Below are 17,985 nucleotides of genomic sequence, written 5' to 3' on the forward strand. Positions count from 1 at the left end.
TGAACATGGCTACTACTGATCTGTTTCTGTGTAGATCACACAAACTGGACTCTCTACTGCATTCAGGGTAACCTGCTCTATGGATTTGAACAAATTATCTCCCTTCCTGCAACATAATTTTGCCATCTGTGAAACAGGAGTGACTCATCTGTAGTGCTCTGTAGAGGACAAATAAGAAATGGTTTCTAAGAGTAGATTATTTTTATTAATGGCTGAAATCTACTGTGGTGATCTTGGAATGGGTATGATGGAGAAGGTGGTTCTAATAGCATTGCAGTAAAGCCCACAGGCCAAGCATTGTCTCTCTGAAGTCTGAAACTCGCATTTGGAAATTTCTTAAGCACAGGCTTGATCCCAAATTGAGGCAACTATATTGCAGCCAGAAGATTTTTTTTTTTTTTTAAATAATGTAAATATGTGCTACAGCATTTGGTGAGCTGGGACATAAATACTTTTTCTGGTTTGGAACCAAGGCTGATAAACTACTATCTGGCAGTACATCATTAATACATGTAATGTACTTATGGGCAAACTGGAAAATAAACAATATACTGCAAACACATATTTATAACATACCCACTGCCCCAGAATCTGACCATTCTTTCCAAGACTTAATCAGGCCAACAGTTCAGTGATTTATGTTCAATTAAATAGTTTAAACAATAACTTAGAATATGCAATGCAATTTGAATGCAAAGATCATCAACTATAATGCTGGAAGAAGCCTCCCTATTAACCTTTTTACTTGGTGAATTGCCGCTTACAAAATACAAACAGCCACAAAGAGCTGATTTGGAACCACATTCAGAGAAGATGGAGCATAGCACAGGCAATTCTTCTATAACAAAAGGGGTACACTAACAGCCTAGGCAGTGCTGAATATTGATCTTTGTGCCATTGAAGATTCCAATTAGTTTTATTAAGTTCAGCACTTTAAGAGCAAGAATTTTATTTAGAAAATAGCCAGCAACATGTTCTCATTGTCCTAATGCAGCCTTTTTTCCACAACTTGAAAATACCTCTGACTGTTAAATGAACATTTGATTCAGTACCATGAGCGAATTTTCATCGCCAAAAGTTCTGGCCTTATAAACTTAATGCTCCGTGTAATTTTTTAATAAAGAGATGTTTAACTTTATAGCAAAACCTGTTACATATAAGCATGCCAAAAGAAACCTTCACCTGGATAAACTCTCACAGTGGACATTTCTGAATGGTTCAAAGTCAGCAGCCCTTATCCATTTTAAAAATAAACATACTTCAAGAAAATAACCAGGATGGAAATAAAATCACGTCTGTAAGATAAGCATCATCCACATTAGGCAGTAAGTGGGTAAACCCCACATAGTTGTATTTTTCCTGCCACACTAAACACAACTGACTTGGACAAGTGGAGAACTGAAGTGTATATATTGATAAAAGATGTTCCAGGAAGAAAGAATCCAACTTTCATAAGAGAAAGCTAATGGCAAACAATCTTGTAAAGAAAGGTAAGGTCAACAGGGATCCAAGCGTGTCAAACACTGTGGTATAGTTTTCAAGTCTTTAGGCAATACTGTGCAAGCAAAAAGGATTAATTTTCCTAGAGCTTCTAAAGTAGTGCCTGGAGTGTTTTGAACACAAATTAAAATCGAGCTACACAGAAAATTCAAACAGGCAGCAAACGTGCTAAATATCCATTTTCTAGTAGTTTAAAGTATCTATTTTCACAGATATTTTAAAATATTTTAGCCTAAAACATGCCTAGGGCCTTTACAGCTCCCCAACTCATTATTCAGCTAACCATCACTAAAAAAGGAGCTTTTTCAGTCCTGTTTCTGTGAGTGGAAAAAGCTATCACATCATCAGAGACATGATGTACACATCTGGTGAACCACTTGATGAACACACAGAATGCCCAAAAGATCCCACTTTGACATGAGTGCAATTATGCCAGAAACAGTCCCTTTTGGTAACAACATTAAAGTACTTGTAATGCAGCTGAGCAGTGGCAAAATTTCTGGCACAGTTTTCCTATGGAAAACTGGAGTACCTACACATACAGTTATATTTGACTTGGAAAAAATGTTGAATTAATTGCAAATCATAAAAATATAAAAGCAAAACTTGCCTTCCCCCCAAAAAACCCAAACAATACCAAGTATCCACCGCCCCTTGAATAATTGATCTTTGATTTTTCTATTTATTAGTGTGGTTCACATGTACTCTACTTTAAGGATTTTGAATGGTCATAAAGTATAACTGATACAAAGATACTGACTTAGCATAAAGGAAACACTACTAGTTTTGTCTGTGCAGCAGAACTTGAAATGGAACATTCTCCTCTGTCACCTGGGAATTTTAACCACTTACAGGCAACTTCAGCCTTATTTTGCTTAAGGAGTAAAATAATCCTTTGCGTGATCACCAGTGCAACACAAGTCACAAACACCTGCAGGGAAAAAACCCTCAAATTTTCAAGGGGCTTCTGTTGGTGAAGACCAAACTAAAATATAATACTTACTTATTTTTATGGCCAGATAAATACTCTACATAATGTCGTAGCAGCATGACTACAAACTTCATTGTGTCTCTCCTGGGGTTTAAACTTTAAAAGGAAGGGAAGACATTAAAGTGAGAGCTCAAACCCCTACAAACTCCAGCATAAAATTTCAAAACTATCTTGAACAGAAGGTTCTTCCACTGCAACAAAGCGCACTAATTTGAGAAAAAAACGGGTTTGTACTGCTTTTAATTTTTAAAAAAAATTTTAAAAAAGTGACAAAATGGCACTTAGTTATAGCTCGGTAAATTAGGGCAATTTGTAACAGAGTTGTGACTCATGTGAGTAAACAGTTTTTGCATTTGGCATCATGACCTGAGCCATAGAAATGTGTTGTTCCATTAACATGACCAACCACAATGCATTTCATGTAAATAACATGAATATGAAAAAGCAGGTTTCAGAAATCATGACAATTATGGGCAGATAAGTCTCTTTGTTAACCATGAGGCAATTACCTAAGGAGAAAACTTCTACAATGTAAGCTACCTGCCCCTAAACCAAGCCCACTCCCAAAGGGGAAAAAACCCAGAACTCAAGAGGTTACAAAATACATAGGGATGATAAATGCCATACTCCTGGGCTGAATATCTTATCAGTTTGATAAGGACTGATGAAAACCAAAAAGGCACTCATGATCTGAACATATTTAGGTTGAGGAGGTTTCTAGATTTATGTACTTCTCCATTAGGAATTAAGTAATGAACATGCAGAAAATGAAAGGGACAGGGACAGATGAAAAAAAGGCTGTGATTCAATTTTTGTTTCAAAACTTTTCTAACTTTTGAGACTTCTGATGTTTAAAAGTTTAGACAAATGATAAAATATTCAATTTTTTGAATAATTGGGGAGATGACGTTATACTATTTGTACACAAAGAACTTTGAGGCATTTTGTTTTTAATTTTCATACAATTTTCAGAGTGAATTCCACATGAAGAAGGGTGAGATACAACAGAGCTCATTCATCATTTCACAAGTTAACAGAACAAAGTAAACATCTGTCCTTCTTATTAATTAGCATCTACCCCTTACTCCAACTTGTCACTTCCTGCTGCAAGTTCCCATGCCAAAGAAATGAATGGACTAGTTCCAAACTCCACAGATGTTCACATGTGAACTTCAGCGATACTGCAAATTATAACAGCAACTAAAAGATTGAAAGACTTTGCATGACCTTATATTCTCTTAATGGTTCACAAATGAAGACCCAAAATTCTGAGTAAAAAAATACTTCAGTTGTCCAGCTCAGCTATTCACTTGACTGTGGTTCCTCTATGGAGCACACAGCTAAGGAAAAAATACTTTCTGTCATGTAAGAGGGGGCACTAAATCAGAAACCGAGAAGTCTCAAAATAGCTGTGCTAAAATGGACTTCCCAACCACTTTTCTCTGGAGCACAATTTGAACATGCTCTTACTTTCTACATACTGATAAAGTTTTCTAGCAATATAATTTCCATACATAGTTGCATTTGACAAGGTTTTTTTGGCTTATATCAAACTGGAAAATACCATCCTGACCAAAGTATATTACATCAGTATTATACCTACAGTAAAATAGTGGCATGGTGTTAAAGACAGCATCATCTTTCTTCATGCTTTAATGAGATCAAATAACAATTAAAGGTAGGTTGAAAGGGAAGCAGTAACAAATCTGTCTTGCAGATCTTTCTGAAAAAGAGATCAGAAAGTGAGGCTATCCAGGTAAGACAAGAGAAAGGCAGAAGCTGCAAAGGAGTTGAACCTACAAACAGCAGCAGCAAACCCCCATCACTAGAGCGGTCTTTATTTAGGTCTTACAGCCATAAATACAGTTTAGCCTCCTGCCCAAAGACTTACAGGAAGCCTTTTTCTTCATGTAGGATTCCAGACTATGACACTGTTCACAGTGAGTTGAACCAAAAAAAAAAATTGATTGTGTTGAAGTGGCAAATCAAAGAACTTGGAATTGCACATCTCTGATAGTACAGGGTTTGCATTTACACACAAGCCTACACATCACAGCACACCTGTCAATGCCAGTGATTCCATTTGGGATATATCAGGTTTTTTTCTCTCACGATTGTTGATTCTCCAACAACTCTACTGAGTCTGAAATATGTCAGTATCAGAGAAGAGACAATAAAAACCCCTTTACAATTCAATATTTATTAATTCTCTAGCATCTTTTTTTTGCTATATATTTAGTACTAGTGTGACAAAATTCCTGATAATTGTCTCATGCAGGTAACTTAAATGAGGAGTTAGCACTATCTAAACTGATGAACCTACCACTAGGGGGTTACTGGGGAGTCTACAAGACAAGTATTTTCTGCAGCAACAACTAGGTGGGTATGCACAGAACACAACAGGCTCAGTTGAATGTACCTGGCAGGATCTAAGGACAGCGCAGCCTTCAGAAGGACTGGAGGGGCAACATCCTTTGACCTAAACAGACTTGCCAGTATTGTTTAGGAGGGCTTGAGTGGAGTTGGAGACATGTTGCAAAGTAATGTTAGGAGAGATGGTGTTTTTGTAGTCAGTCAAATAGTTTAAGCTTTTGCTACTTAAAGTTGCTGTGATTTGTGTTCTCTCTTGGACATAGTCAAATGTTACTCTACCCAACTTGCTATTGTTTAGGTCACAACAGAGATACTGAGAGCATACTGTACCCTTCTGCAGCTGAAGATAAAGATTGCTGCTAGATTGCTGCTATTTCTTCTCTGCAATTCCTTGGTGAATACTTTTTCATCAATAGCAACTATGAAAACAAACTCTTTAGAGTCCAAATTTTTAAAAAATATATTACAGGAAAAGTTGTAAATCTACTTGTAAATCACTTATTCTTTTCTCCTACAATTGCCACAGGTTTCAAAACATAATAATTATGAATGTAATTATTAAAATAATAACAAGAGATGTGATAGTCTTTTGTTGTACTGGGCATTTCCCTTTTTTAACACAGATACATTCTAACAGAAATACCACAGTACGAACCAGATAATTTCAATTAAAAAAACAAAATGCAAACTATTCAGTCCAATGTTAGAGCACGTGTATGTGTGTATAATACTGTAAAAGTAGTCACACATTAGAGGTATATAATTGAAACAGCATTTTCTTACATGAACCTGCTATTATTGAGGCAGTGACAAGGTTTCCATTTCTTTGTTTTTTGAGCTCTTTAAAGAATGGCTATTGCCACATTTTGTAAACCTAAATACTGTACAAGCAGAGGCTTGTTGGTATCAGGTAAGGAATAATACTAGTAGTGCAAACAGCTGCAGAGACAATTCCTCCAGTTTGGGGGTGAACCAGCTATATAACACTGAAAGAGGATAGGCTTCTTCTTCAAACCCACACTCGTGCATTTCTCCACTCAGCCATATGTCCTTCTCCATCTTGGTCTTCTTTTTACAAGGGTACTTGGGCGAGGGAGAACCACCAGTTCATGGGATATTTATCTTATGAGATATTCCTTGACTCTTTTCCTACTTAATATTATCGATGTTTTAGAACAACTCAAGAAACGATAAATACCTCAAGCATCAGGAAAGTGACAATAATACTGACTTAGTATCTTTAGTAAAAAGTGAAACATTCTCTCCTGAGATATAAATCAAGGGAGGAACAGGAATGATGAACCTAACACTGTACCATTATTTGATCATCATGCACCTCAGCTGAGCAGATGGGAAAGAACAAGTGTTTATTGCCCTCTGCTCATCCAAAGCTATGACAGGCAGTTTTATTTAGCTAAGTGCTTGACATACCAGTATGCTGTCAGAGCAGTTCTCAATGTGCTGTCCCCCTTTAGCTTATTTCTTTAAAAGAAAAAAAGAAAACAAAAGAAAAAAAAAAGAAAACAAAAGAATAAAAAGGAAGAAAAATCTCAGCAGGTTTGTGGTTAACCCTCATCTTCTCTCAGCTCTGTGGGTAGAAATTTGTATTGCTGTTGGCGGATCTGAGCCAGTTTTTTCCTTGCCTCTTCCAGCTCTCTTTCCTTCTTCAGCATTTCTTCTTGGGCTGCAATAATCTGGAAAACAGAAGCAGCAAGGAATACTGTCTGTTAAATAATATTTCTTTCTCTATGAAACCACAGTCACAGCTGGCCCTTGTGAGCATTCTCCAGAGAAGCACCAAATTTCAATGACTTCATCAGGAATTGCTCAAATTTTTCCAGATGCCAGGACTAGGCCATCAAGAAAAGTATTGTATTCCCACTGGTTTCTTAAAGAGGACTAAAAAAAAAGGAAAAAGAATATACCACCATAGTTTTACCATGCATCCATGATGGATTTCACAGCTCTGCACTCTTCCAACATTCAGCAGGGTGGGGGTTTAGAACATGTAGATAAGCATATGTTAAGACACAGAACACGTCTTAACATAATGTCTGAGTGACAGTAAAATTGAACATTCCTTACTGCAGGTATCCACAGTATTTTCCTGCATCTCAGAATGCCAAAGAAAAAATGACAGTAGTACAGACACACAGAAATAATCAAGTCCTGTATCTTTTAAGTAGTGAGTACAGTATATGATGTACCTCATTCATTATAAGGAATCTAGAGGTTGGTACCTCAGAGCCTTGAAATCTACTTTTAAATATTGTTCTTATTTTCCAATAATTATTATGGTCACAGTAACAAAACATCATTGGTTTTTATCTCTCACTCCCTATTTCTTTGCTTAAATACATGCAAAATAATTGTTTCATTAAAATCTGGGAACATTTAAATTACATAAGAGTATTCTGAAAAGATCCACTTATTTAATCAGAACAAAACTAAAAGCTATTGGACAATGGTAACTGCTATTACAGCAAATGCTCAGTGCAGAAGTGCAGATACCACGTAGCACATCACTGTGCTCTTATGTCAGGGGTTCCATGATAATGAGGCATCAAGTAATTTATCATCGATTTCTAAATAGATTTGTCCAGCCTGCAATGCAGCAGGTGGACATTGTAACACCACTCATTTCTGTCATGGTTTTTCCCTGCTTTGTTTCTGGAGTGATTGTACCAACCTGAGCAATGCCACCCACAAACTTGGTTTTGACCACGACGTCATCATCCTCTGCTTTTCCAAACGCTGCTTTTTGGGCTGCCCTGACAAGATTGTCTGATGCACGCTTGACAGCATTTCCTGCAGCCTTTGAGAAAGGTAAGAAATTTAGTAATAAGGAAAAAAATAACTAACATGGGTTTGTCTGAACATCAAAACAAACATCTTTGCTTGACTGCACTGGAAAGGTATGGGGCTTTTTTTGCCCCAGTGAAAAGCAAATTAACCTCTGAAAATCAGTGGTACAGAGAGAACAAAACTCCTTTAAGAAGCCACACATGAGATCTTTTTTCCCTACAGTTTGAAATAAAGCAGTGGATGAAATTACAAGTTATATTATGCTGATCGGACGACTTTTTTTTTTTGAGAAAGAACAGAAACTAAAAGCTAGTATATAAAGATATTATAAAACAACTAAGTTTTTCAATTAATGGACTTTAATAACGGCAAGTTAACAACTTACACAGCCATGGCCATCTCACATTTAAACCTTTATTTCCTAAAAATTTTCAGATTTCTAAAGAGAAACAGCCTGACATTTGTAATACATCTTTTGTTGTCTGAACAACAGGCAGGCCAAAACAGGCTGCTCCCACATGCTAGAGACACACTGGCACGAGGAAGGGAAGCCACAGCTTCCAACCTGCCACCCTTCCTAGGAATGGCCAGCTCTGAACCTGTCGCCCCACCTTTCCCCAATCCTATTCCATATCTCCAGCTGCATCTCACTTTCAAGTCTTCCTCAATGAATTGACCCAAGGATAAATTATTTGAAATTTGCTCTGCTCAGTCTGGAGCTCATCCAGAAAGAATGGAAACATTTCCAATTGTTTCATTAAGTTTTGGAAGATTCTGTAACAGTGCGTACCAAATTTACATTCATGGGAAACGCAGTTGAAATTGGGGTATGAAGGAAAAAACCAAGATACTCCAAGTCCTGAATTCAACCTATTGATTGAAGCTATGTGAAAACATTTCTGCTGGGGGCAAAGCCAGCTGAAAAGCCTCAGTAGTTTTGGCAAGTCCACCAGTAAAAATATTTAGTAGACATCAACTCACTGTTTTTGCTACGATAAAGGACATTTCCAAATGCAAACTTCTCTTCCTTTCATTATTCATTCTGGGACTAAAATGAAGCTTGGTAAAATGGCAAAGTTCAATTTCACTCCATGCTTGGACTTGTTTCCTTTTCACATTCCCTTCCAATTTCTCACATTCAATGTCTATTTAATAATATTTGCCCACAATGACTGAGAACCCCAAATTTCCTGTCAGAACTGAGGAAAATCTCTAGTAGTTGATTTTTTCCTGTTTCTATTGTTTGTTCTACATTTAAAATTCCTTTAGACTCATCTTGGCACCTGGATATTACAGAGCAGATTGCACTATGGACAGAACCACCTTCCAGTTACTGACACCTTCCCCACACCCCTTTGGCAATGTCAGTACAAATGGATCCACTATAAAGCACTAAAACCATCTCACCCTATGACATACCACTGTTTTCTGTAGAAACAGATTTTTCACACATTCATATATTTTTTTTTTCCTCCTAAATATTTAAACAATTTTTCTTCTTTGAAAAAAATGATGACATCAGTTCCTCATGCTCAGACAGATACTTAGTCACATGTATTTGTGCTGAATTTGATTCTGCCTATCCATATGTGAACTGTTGCACTGAGTGTCCACTAGTAGCAGCTGTGCAAATACAAGCAAAAGGGGAATTTTCACTGTTCACCAAAGGTGGTATAAAAATGGAGCTGAAATAGTTCCTACCTTCCAGGCTGAGCCTGCAGGGCATGACATCAGAGAAGGCTGTAGTCATTTAAAAAATTGCCATGCTCAAACAAAACTTCTAGAGACGTTAGATTTTACCCATCAAAACACAGTGTTAATTCAGCAGCAGTTGAGAAGCCCAACATGAAATGGATGTGTAGCATAAAAGGGAACCTGTTTCATGTCAAGAAGCTCACTCAGACTTCAGCTGAGATGTTGCATGAGATTCTCTTCTTATTTTTGTCTAACAATGATTCTCCGTTTTAGAAATGCTCTATCTACAACTGTTCTCTCTTGACTCCAAGAAACAAAAGAAGACTGACCACAGTCCAGGCCGGCACTTAGAAAAATACTTTGTTGAACACATGCATAATCTTGGCGTGCTGAAACAGTGTTTACATAGCACTACCATGGGTTTTCAGTAATAAGCAACACAAGTACCTGTAGCCTCCTCATGGCTTCAGAGTCATGATCAGCCTTCACTTTGCAAGCCACAAGCAACTGTGCTGTAGAAGCTGCAACTTGTTTGGCAGATGAGATGAGTTTCTCCTCACTGGCATGGCCTTGAACTGAGGCATTTGCTGCTTCACAGAGATTGCTGGTTGCAGCTGCCACCATTCGGGCCTAGAGGGTAGTAAAAAAAAAGTCACTGTGTATTTTACAGGATATTATTTCTTAGAGAAAGTGCCAGTTTTCTCAAGAGTTACTCACAGCAGAGATAAGTCCCTGAGACCACTGTCCATCATCAGCTGCATTTGCAGGAATTGCTCCAACCTGAAAAAACAGTCCAGAGATGGCTTACAAGAAAACAGAAAATGCAATTGTTTTGTCTCAGAATTAGACAGGCAGTAATCCATGAAAAAAGGAACACTTGTACCTGTGACTGTGCCCAGCACATTCAAGAGCAGAAAATCCAGCTGGAAGTCAGTTATCAGAGTAACTGTGCTTCCAGCACACATCTGCCTGCTCAGGAAGTGTCCAACTTACTATACTGCTTCAGCTGACCCATTCTTGGAACACACAGAAGTAATTACCAGAATAACCAGTAATTAGAAGATGGTTAGTGGTTGAAGCCACAGCTGAAACAGCAGTTCCTTAAGTCCCAGGCTTTAAAATATCTTACTTCTCTCTTCATAATGTATTTGAATTTACATCAGTCTTTCATGTCGTCTGATTTGAGCACTGTGGGAAGGTACAGATCAGAAAGCTTCCCAGGGAAGCCCCCTAAGTGCCTTCATGCCTAATAATGGCACTTTAGGAGAGCAGACACTTTTCTGCATGGCTTTTCCACTGAAGTGTTCATGGCATCAGCAGTAACAGCAATAATTTGGAGACAGATTTCTTCCCATATTAGATGAAAGCAATGAAACTAAACTTTACAGTTGGTTGCCAGACCCACATCCCCAGCTGCCTGGGTCTGAGTGGTTTTGAGAGAGAAGCTGAAAGATGCGAAATGTAAACATGGTCCAGAAACTTGTGTTTTAAAAGAAATGGGAACAGGCATAATGTGTTCATAACATTCGTGCATAATGAGAATTCCAGGTAATTAAATCAAATCATTAAGTGCAGCATCGACATAAACAGAAGATACGCTCTCTCCATAGCTATGGTGACACTTAGCAACTAAAAAAAAATCAGTTATTAAAAAAACCCCTACTAGGTCCCTAAAGGTTTCAAGGTTTTTTTGCCTCATCATCCCCCGAACAGGTATTTTTAAGTAGACCACAGATGAAGTGCTTGTTGGCCCTGTTTGAACCAAAACCACAAAGTTCCCAAAATCCAGGCTGCAGCAGACAGCATAGCCTGATTGTGGGATCCATGATACAGCCTGCTCCGAGTCAAGAATCAGGTGAAAATGGAAACCATAACTACACAACAACAATGGTCCTATAATAAACTGTCCTCACAGGCAAGATACTTGGTTGATATTTAGGTTTTATGTTTCAGAGTCTACTAACTGTACTAACTGTGAAAAATAGTGATGGATATGAAATGATTTACAAAATCTCAATTCTGATCACTAAAGGATGCCAGGTGTTGTAAACACTCCTTCCATTGGTTCAAACTACTTCCAACAACTACAAGCATGGCCACTTAAATGTACTCAGTTTACATGTAGGCCTGTGTCCCCATTGGACCACAAGACATTGAGGGCACAATTACTGAGGCCTTTTGCTGTTCTGGTCCAGAGCAGTATTGTACATTGTGACATTTGGGTTTGGATCCCCAAACTGATGTGTGGGACTATACATTACTAGTCCCACTTGAATCACAGATCTCCGTGAAGTGAAAAACCCCCACAAGTAAAACTCCTCACAACTGAATTATTTGAAGAACCAAGCACTTGATTACACTTGAGAGGTTTAAATGAACATAACTGCGGGATTTTTTAAATAGAACCAGGTCTCGGCCATGTATTATGATGAGCAGTGAGCAATTTACATTTTCATTAGTCATTCCTAAGCTTCTTTCCTACTGTTTTTAACAGAACCGTTAGGAGACTAGATTCAATATCAATGCTTTCCCTCACTATTGTTGCTACATGTCCTGTTTACCCACCTTTCCCTGAGCCACCAGTTCCCTCTGGGCTGCTGAAGCTGACTTCACAAGGGCACTGGTAGCAGCTGCAATGGATTTAGCTGCTTCCAGGATCTGTTCTTCAAAATCCAGAGTCTCATCTGCTTGCTATAACAAGAAAAAACAATGTTACACATTCACCTGAAAGCAATCTTACTTTCAAGACTGAGGACATATACAAAGACGAGAAGATTCTGGCATACATCACTAAAGTCAGTAAGACCTACAACATCATTTTCTGCAAAGGAATTTTTTGTGAACTAAAGCTGGGAATCAACAAAATATTACCTTGCTCTTGTGCCTGCTTACACTAAAACAGAGTATCACACAAGATAAGTAAACCAAGCCATCGACATTCTAATGCATTACCTCCACTAGAGCTACTCTAAACTACTTCAGAAAAGTGCAGGTCTGAAAAGAAATTCCTGTTTTTCCTATCAAGATTATCTCTGTAGTGCCATAATAGTGGCTTCCAAGATCGCTAAACTACAGAAAGCATTTTCTAAATACTTAAAGACTGAAGGCATTGAAAAAGAACAATGATAAATGGGTATTGTCTCATTCACCTGTACCAAGGAATGTAAAGCAGATACCAAGCAAGCTTTTGGTAAGACCTGTCACTGCACAGAAAGCAGCTTTGTGCAGCAATCCAGTTTAGTGATCTTGGAGATAGGAAGTTCCAAAGGTCTCTCTGGAACACTTCAGTCATCCAAATATGTCTTTCAACAAGCAATGTGCAAAACCTCCTAATGAGGTTTCTTACTATTTAAAATCCAAATTCATTGTTCTATAAAAACTTTCCTGACTTTCAAATAATTTAAACAAATATTGAAAACATTTGTCCATCTAAGCATGCTTACTAGCTTTTGAACAGTTAACAAAAGAGAGATGAACAGTTATTTTAAACAGAGCCAGGCCTGGGCTGTGTATTCCGATAGTTTTTTATATAAAATAATCCAACAGAATGTATTTTGTTTGTGATCCATTCACAACCCTACTGGAATCCAAAACTCTATGACAAGTAGGGCTAGTGGCTACAGCATCAGGACATCCTGCTTTGTGAGAGATCCAGGTTTTGAAATACAGGTTTATTCTAACTATGGCAACTGCAACATTCTTGCGTCACACAACTACCTTTAGAAACACCAGCCAGGTGGGCCCTGAGTTAAAAAATTGGGCACTTCATTTGCAAGTCTAAGCACAACCATCTGAATTTAAGTCAGGTTTAATTCTGTTACTGCAGTTTGATGAAATAGTCAATTATAAAATAATAAAGGATAATGATAAGTAATTACAAAATGGTCCATCAAGCAGCACGGAGTTTTACAGCAGTTCACATAACTAAAAGTCCAGGAGATGAAACAATAGCCTCCACAGACACCAGAAAAACGGAATCATCTGAAAATCAAAACTGATGTATAGATAAAGATGTTTGGCACCTGAAAGTTTTTCTTTTTTTAGGAAAAGTCACCTAATCCACTGAAAAATACTTGTCTTGCCTTGCTGTTGGGCTAATCTCATCAACTAAAGTGCACGTCTGTGTAATAAAAGAAACTGCTTTGGAAAGTGAGCAAGTCATGTTCCACATAAAATTTTGGCAGTGATTGCAATGCCACATCATGACCATTATTATACCAAAGTGCAATCACACTGGCCTTCTACAGACCTCAAGTCTTATTTATGAAACTCTTATTTCAATCACAACATTGCCAGAGCGATTAAATGGAATCCAGTAGTCTCTACCAAAATGACTGTCCTCATTAAAACAGATGCATTATTGACTTTGATTTGACTGAAGACTGAAACTGAAATATCAACAAAAATACCACTGACAGTAAATTTAGCAGACTGTTACTGCACTTCTACCTGTGTCCAAGACTTCTTGCTATCAAGTTTTTAAATTCTCATTTCCAACATAAAATATATTATGTGCATTACTCTATGTCAGCACTGTCAGGAATTCAAACTTAAATAAGTGAGAACTTCAATATCTGCTTATTTATTACAAAGGAGGTGTCAATCTTTATTGACATTTTAAAAAATGCTCATGGCCATAGTCTGATATATTGGACAGCTGTGTGTCTGTCCAGATGGAATTCAATTTGTGAAAAAACAGCCACCAGAAAGATGCTGAACAAAAGCAGTTTGAACTCAGTTCAGGGTCGTGAGTGGACTAAATACTGGACACAAGTCCTAAGCAAAAATTACTGCTTTTCAAAGAGAATGCCATGAAATCAAAGCTTACATTATCAAGAGTGCCATTGTACAATGGCTGGATTAACTTCCACCATGGAGCAGCAGGTGAAGCTCAACAGGAAAACAGACAGCTAAACCTTAGTATCTCATCTGGTAACAGATTTTTTCTCCCCTATTTACCAAATCAGTTTCTTTCCAATTATATTGAAATACAGGGCTTGGGAGAACAAGCCATACCTCAAGTTTCTGAAACTTCCATGTCTTCCATTCTCTGACATCTCATAATTTCTTTTATTTTTGGAAAAAAATTCTCTTGACAGTTGATCCCTTATGTGAAGAATTTATTTTTGTAGCAGCTTTACAGAGCATTCAAACTGCTGAATGCCTGTTGGCTTTTCATCTTTTCTATCAAATCCTTCTTCTCTAGTCCTTCTCTGCAGTTTTCCCTTCACCATTCTCAGGTGTGACACACATCTAAGAGCCGGATACTTAATGGGGAAGGCAAAATGCTTAGTCAGCACTATGGGTGTGTTTCCTTTTCTCCCAAGAGCATTCCTTAGCAATAAAGACAGGAAGCAGCACAAGACTGAGCACAGCAAAATGCCCTACAACCAAAGTAATTATTCCACCATTCCCATTATTAAAAGAGTGTCTCCTGGACTGTCTTAAGTTCACACTCATAAACAGTACCCTCACGTGTCAGTTCACAGCCTTCATGAATAAAGTTGAGAGCAATGATACAATGGATGGCAGAAAAAAATCACACTGTAATATTTTAGAGTAGGTTTCTTTAGAAAACCAGATCTATGACAAGTGATTAGCTTCTCCTTCCTCAAGCAGCTCCCATGAAGAGCAGCATCTCATTTTCCTCAGGCCTAAACTAATATACTCTTATTAACCATGTACGGCTATAAATGGATTAGAAAATGAAGTCACTGGAACAGACAAACATTAGGCTCAAAGTCTTTAGAAGGGAATATCCTAAAAATGTTGATTATGCCACTGAAAACAAAACAAAAAAGATACATTTTTGTAGTGTATTTTAACCATTTTTATACAGCATCTCCATTATTAGGGGCAGCATAAATAAAGTCAGGGTTAATAGGAAAACAAATGAGCCCCTAATCTCACTGCAAAACAGTAGCAAAAATTATCAAAGAGAAACTGTTTTATTTTCAAGCACCTCTTAACATCTACTTCATAATGAGCAAACCAATATGAGTAAGTTTCTGCACTGAGCCATGGAAAGCACAATAACCATTTCAGTGAAAGTCAGTTCTTGGCACAGCTGCCACTGTCACAAAGAGCCCTACACAACTTAGAAATCTCTTCAAGCGCAATTCTATGGATAAAGGAGCCCTCCATGTACGTATTTTATACCAGATTAGATTAGGAGTCTACAGGAAGTCTTCTAAACCTGCTTGTGAGTGACTGTACTCCTTCATATTGCCTTCTCCTATGTTAAAACCCCCGGAGACAGGGCAGGACACTGTAGGAATATGTTTGATATATAGTTGGATTAAATAACAACCTAATATATCAAACATATCACACAGAGTCCTGCAGAAAAAGGCATCCAGGTTTGATTCATCTTGGGTTAAAAAAAAAAGGACCAACTGCTGAAAGCTACCAGCAGGGAACTCTTACTGACTACAAGACACTTGTGTCTGGAGGCAGAGGCCTGCACAGAAACATGAAGAGCAGACGGAGCAGGGTAGGGACAGCAATGCTCTCTCCTGTTGTACCTCATCTACCATACCTTTTTACTTAGAAGTGTTTTTTTGCCAAATATTAGCAGGAAGACTTTATCAAACAAAACAGTTTTCTTCTTCAGAAAATTACTAGTTTTGGGGGGTGTTATTTTACAGGAAATAGCATATTTGCATAACAGAAGAAATGTGTGTCTGCATTGCAATACACCTGACTCTCCAAATGGAAAACTGAAAAAAGTAAGAGTCCACATTCAGGAAAAATAATTGTTCTTAAAGGAAACATGACAGCCAAATCCTGCTTAATAAAACACAAATATCTCAATGGTTCTCAGATAATTTCCCACCTTGAACAGTGCAAGGAGAATACTGAACAGGTTTTGTGTTACAGACAGTAGTAACACCTGCTCAGGAGAGTCCTCAAAGTTCTTCCAAGATATGAGCTCAGAAGACATACAGATATTTATAGAGTGTCAGTGGGGCTGTGGACTAGTGGACTCAGTATTTTGGGAGCACATTCACCTGCAGCCAAACAACCAGGATTTAAAGGGGGAAAAAAAAAAAACCCAAAAAAAAAACCAACCAAAAGCATTGTACAATAAAGCACAGGCAGCAGTTTGCAGGACTGTGTCTCAATAGAAATTGTTCTCCAGGATAAGATGATTCCCAGCAACAGAAAATGAAGATGTCTCATGCTATTTGTGTCAGTTTAAGACATCAATGGGGGTACGATAGGTGCAAAAATACGAAGAGGAAACAAGGACAAGAAGAGAGAAAAAAAATCCAAAAGTTAAAAAAAATTAAGATAGTAGAACAAATGAGAAGAAACCCTACCTTTAACTATTGGGGGTTTTTTTTAGAGGTAAAAGAAACTGGAACACAAAGCTTTCAATCTTAAATCAAATTACTCCCACCGATAAAAAAACTTTACCAAAAACCAGAGAATCAGCCACCAACTAGTAATGATGAAGATGATGGAATTCCTGCAGGTAGACATCCTAAAATTACCAACTGAGGACTTCTCTGCGAGTTCACTTGATGATGATTGCTGTTAACCAAAGCAGGATATTGTCTAGATAGTCTGTTCCATTGTAGAAAATAACTCCTATTCCTGCATTTCATAGACTGAGCACAAGACAAAGCAACCCTTACCGAGTCTAAGTATTCCTACTGCAACACTCTGTACGTTGTCAAAGATGGGCATTAGAAAGACAGAGCCTGTTCACCACAGGAAATCCTGCTCTGGGAGGATACAAGCTACAAGTCTGCAGCAGAAAAAGTGCTATTTGAGCCACTCTGTGATCTTCCTAGTATGTTGATGTGGATTATAATCCCTATTGTGAAAGAGATTAAACATCTGAAAAGGATGCAAAGGCCCCTGAAATGCCAAATCAAACAAACAGCTGGATATGAATTTTAGTTTCAGAAAACCACAAACAAACCAATAAGTCACAAGCAGACTGGATACTGAAATTAACATGTTAAATGATGAGCAGGTGTGAGAACTGTATTCACTGGGAAATTACAATGACCCTGGAGGGGCTTAGATGTTGGAAGGAAACAGCTCCATGGTTACCAGGCAACACATGTGCTATTTTGCAGTGATTGTATAGAAAAGGTGATGGAGGACTTTTCCACTCCTCAGACTCAGCCTGTGGAATCTCATTATAAAGGACCATTTTTCTTTATAAACAAAATGGATGTACTTGTTAAAAAATGCAGACAAAGAGCATTTCTTTTTCATGAACTAATTTATTCTTATATACTAAGCAGGGAGGGGGGGGTGGGAAGTCCTCAAAGGCTGAAGCTTCCAAGAACTATTTCATCTGATGCTTCTACACAATGAAATACTACCCTGCACCAATACAATCATCCAACACTGAATGGTCTTGAGGCTCTGCTTTTTAGAAAGACTTCTCATTAGCTTTACTGTGAAAACAGTTTTGCACCTACAAAGCAGCATAAAGAGGAAAATAGATACATAGTCCTATCCTGAAGTCAATTACACAGCCAAAACATGTTTTTCATTTTAAAGAGATGCAACATTGTAATTTCAACTAAAACCTGCCTGTTAACACCAGGCAAAAGGTAGCAATTCTCTGGAATCCACCAGTTTCATAAAATGCCTCTATA

General features: G+C 37.8%; 1 protein-coding gene across 5 annotated transcripts in view; it reads right to left on the reverse strand.

Moving 5' to 3' along the window:
* Positions 1 to 2,701: 2,701 nt before the first annotated feature.
* Positions 2,702 to 17,985, reverse strand: part of TLN2 (talin 2) — a 138,925-nt gene continuing 123,641 nt past the window's right edge. For all 5 annotated transcript variants that reach the window (XM_066196713.1, XM_066196708.1, XM_066196710.1 and 2 more), the window contains 5 exons: positions 11,930 to 12,055; positions 10,082 to 10,144; positions 9,812 to 9,994; positions 7,554 to 7,679; positions 2,702 to 6,558 (listed from right to left, as the gene is read on the reverse strand). In XM_066196713.1, coding sequence (XP_066052810.1) covers positions 6,430 to 6,558; positions 7,554 to 7,679; positions 9,812 to 9,994; positions 10,082 to 10,144; positions 11,930 to 12,055 — 627 coding nt within the window. In that variant the 3' untranslated portion in view covers positions 2,702 to 6,429. The remainder of the gene's footprint in view (positions 6,559 to 7,553; positions 7,680 to 9,811; positions 9,995 to 10,081; positions 10,145 to 11,929; positions 12,056 to 17,985) is intronic.

This window comes from Chamaea fasciata, unplaced genomic scaffold (genome assembly GCF_029207755.1).
Source record: "Chamaea fasciata isolate MVZ Bird 193981 ecotype frontalis unplaced genomic scaffold, bChaFas1.0.hap1 SCAF_14, whole genome shotgun sequence".
In the NCBI taxonomy this organism is placed as follows: Eukaryota; Metazoa; Chordata; class Aves; order Passeriformes; family Sylviidae; genus Chamaea; species Chamaea fasciata.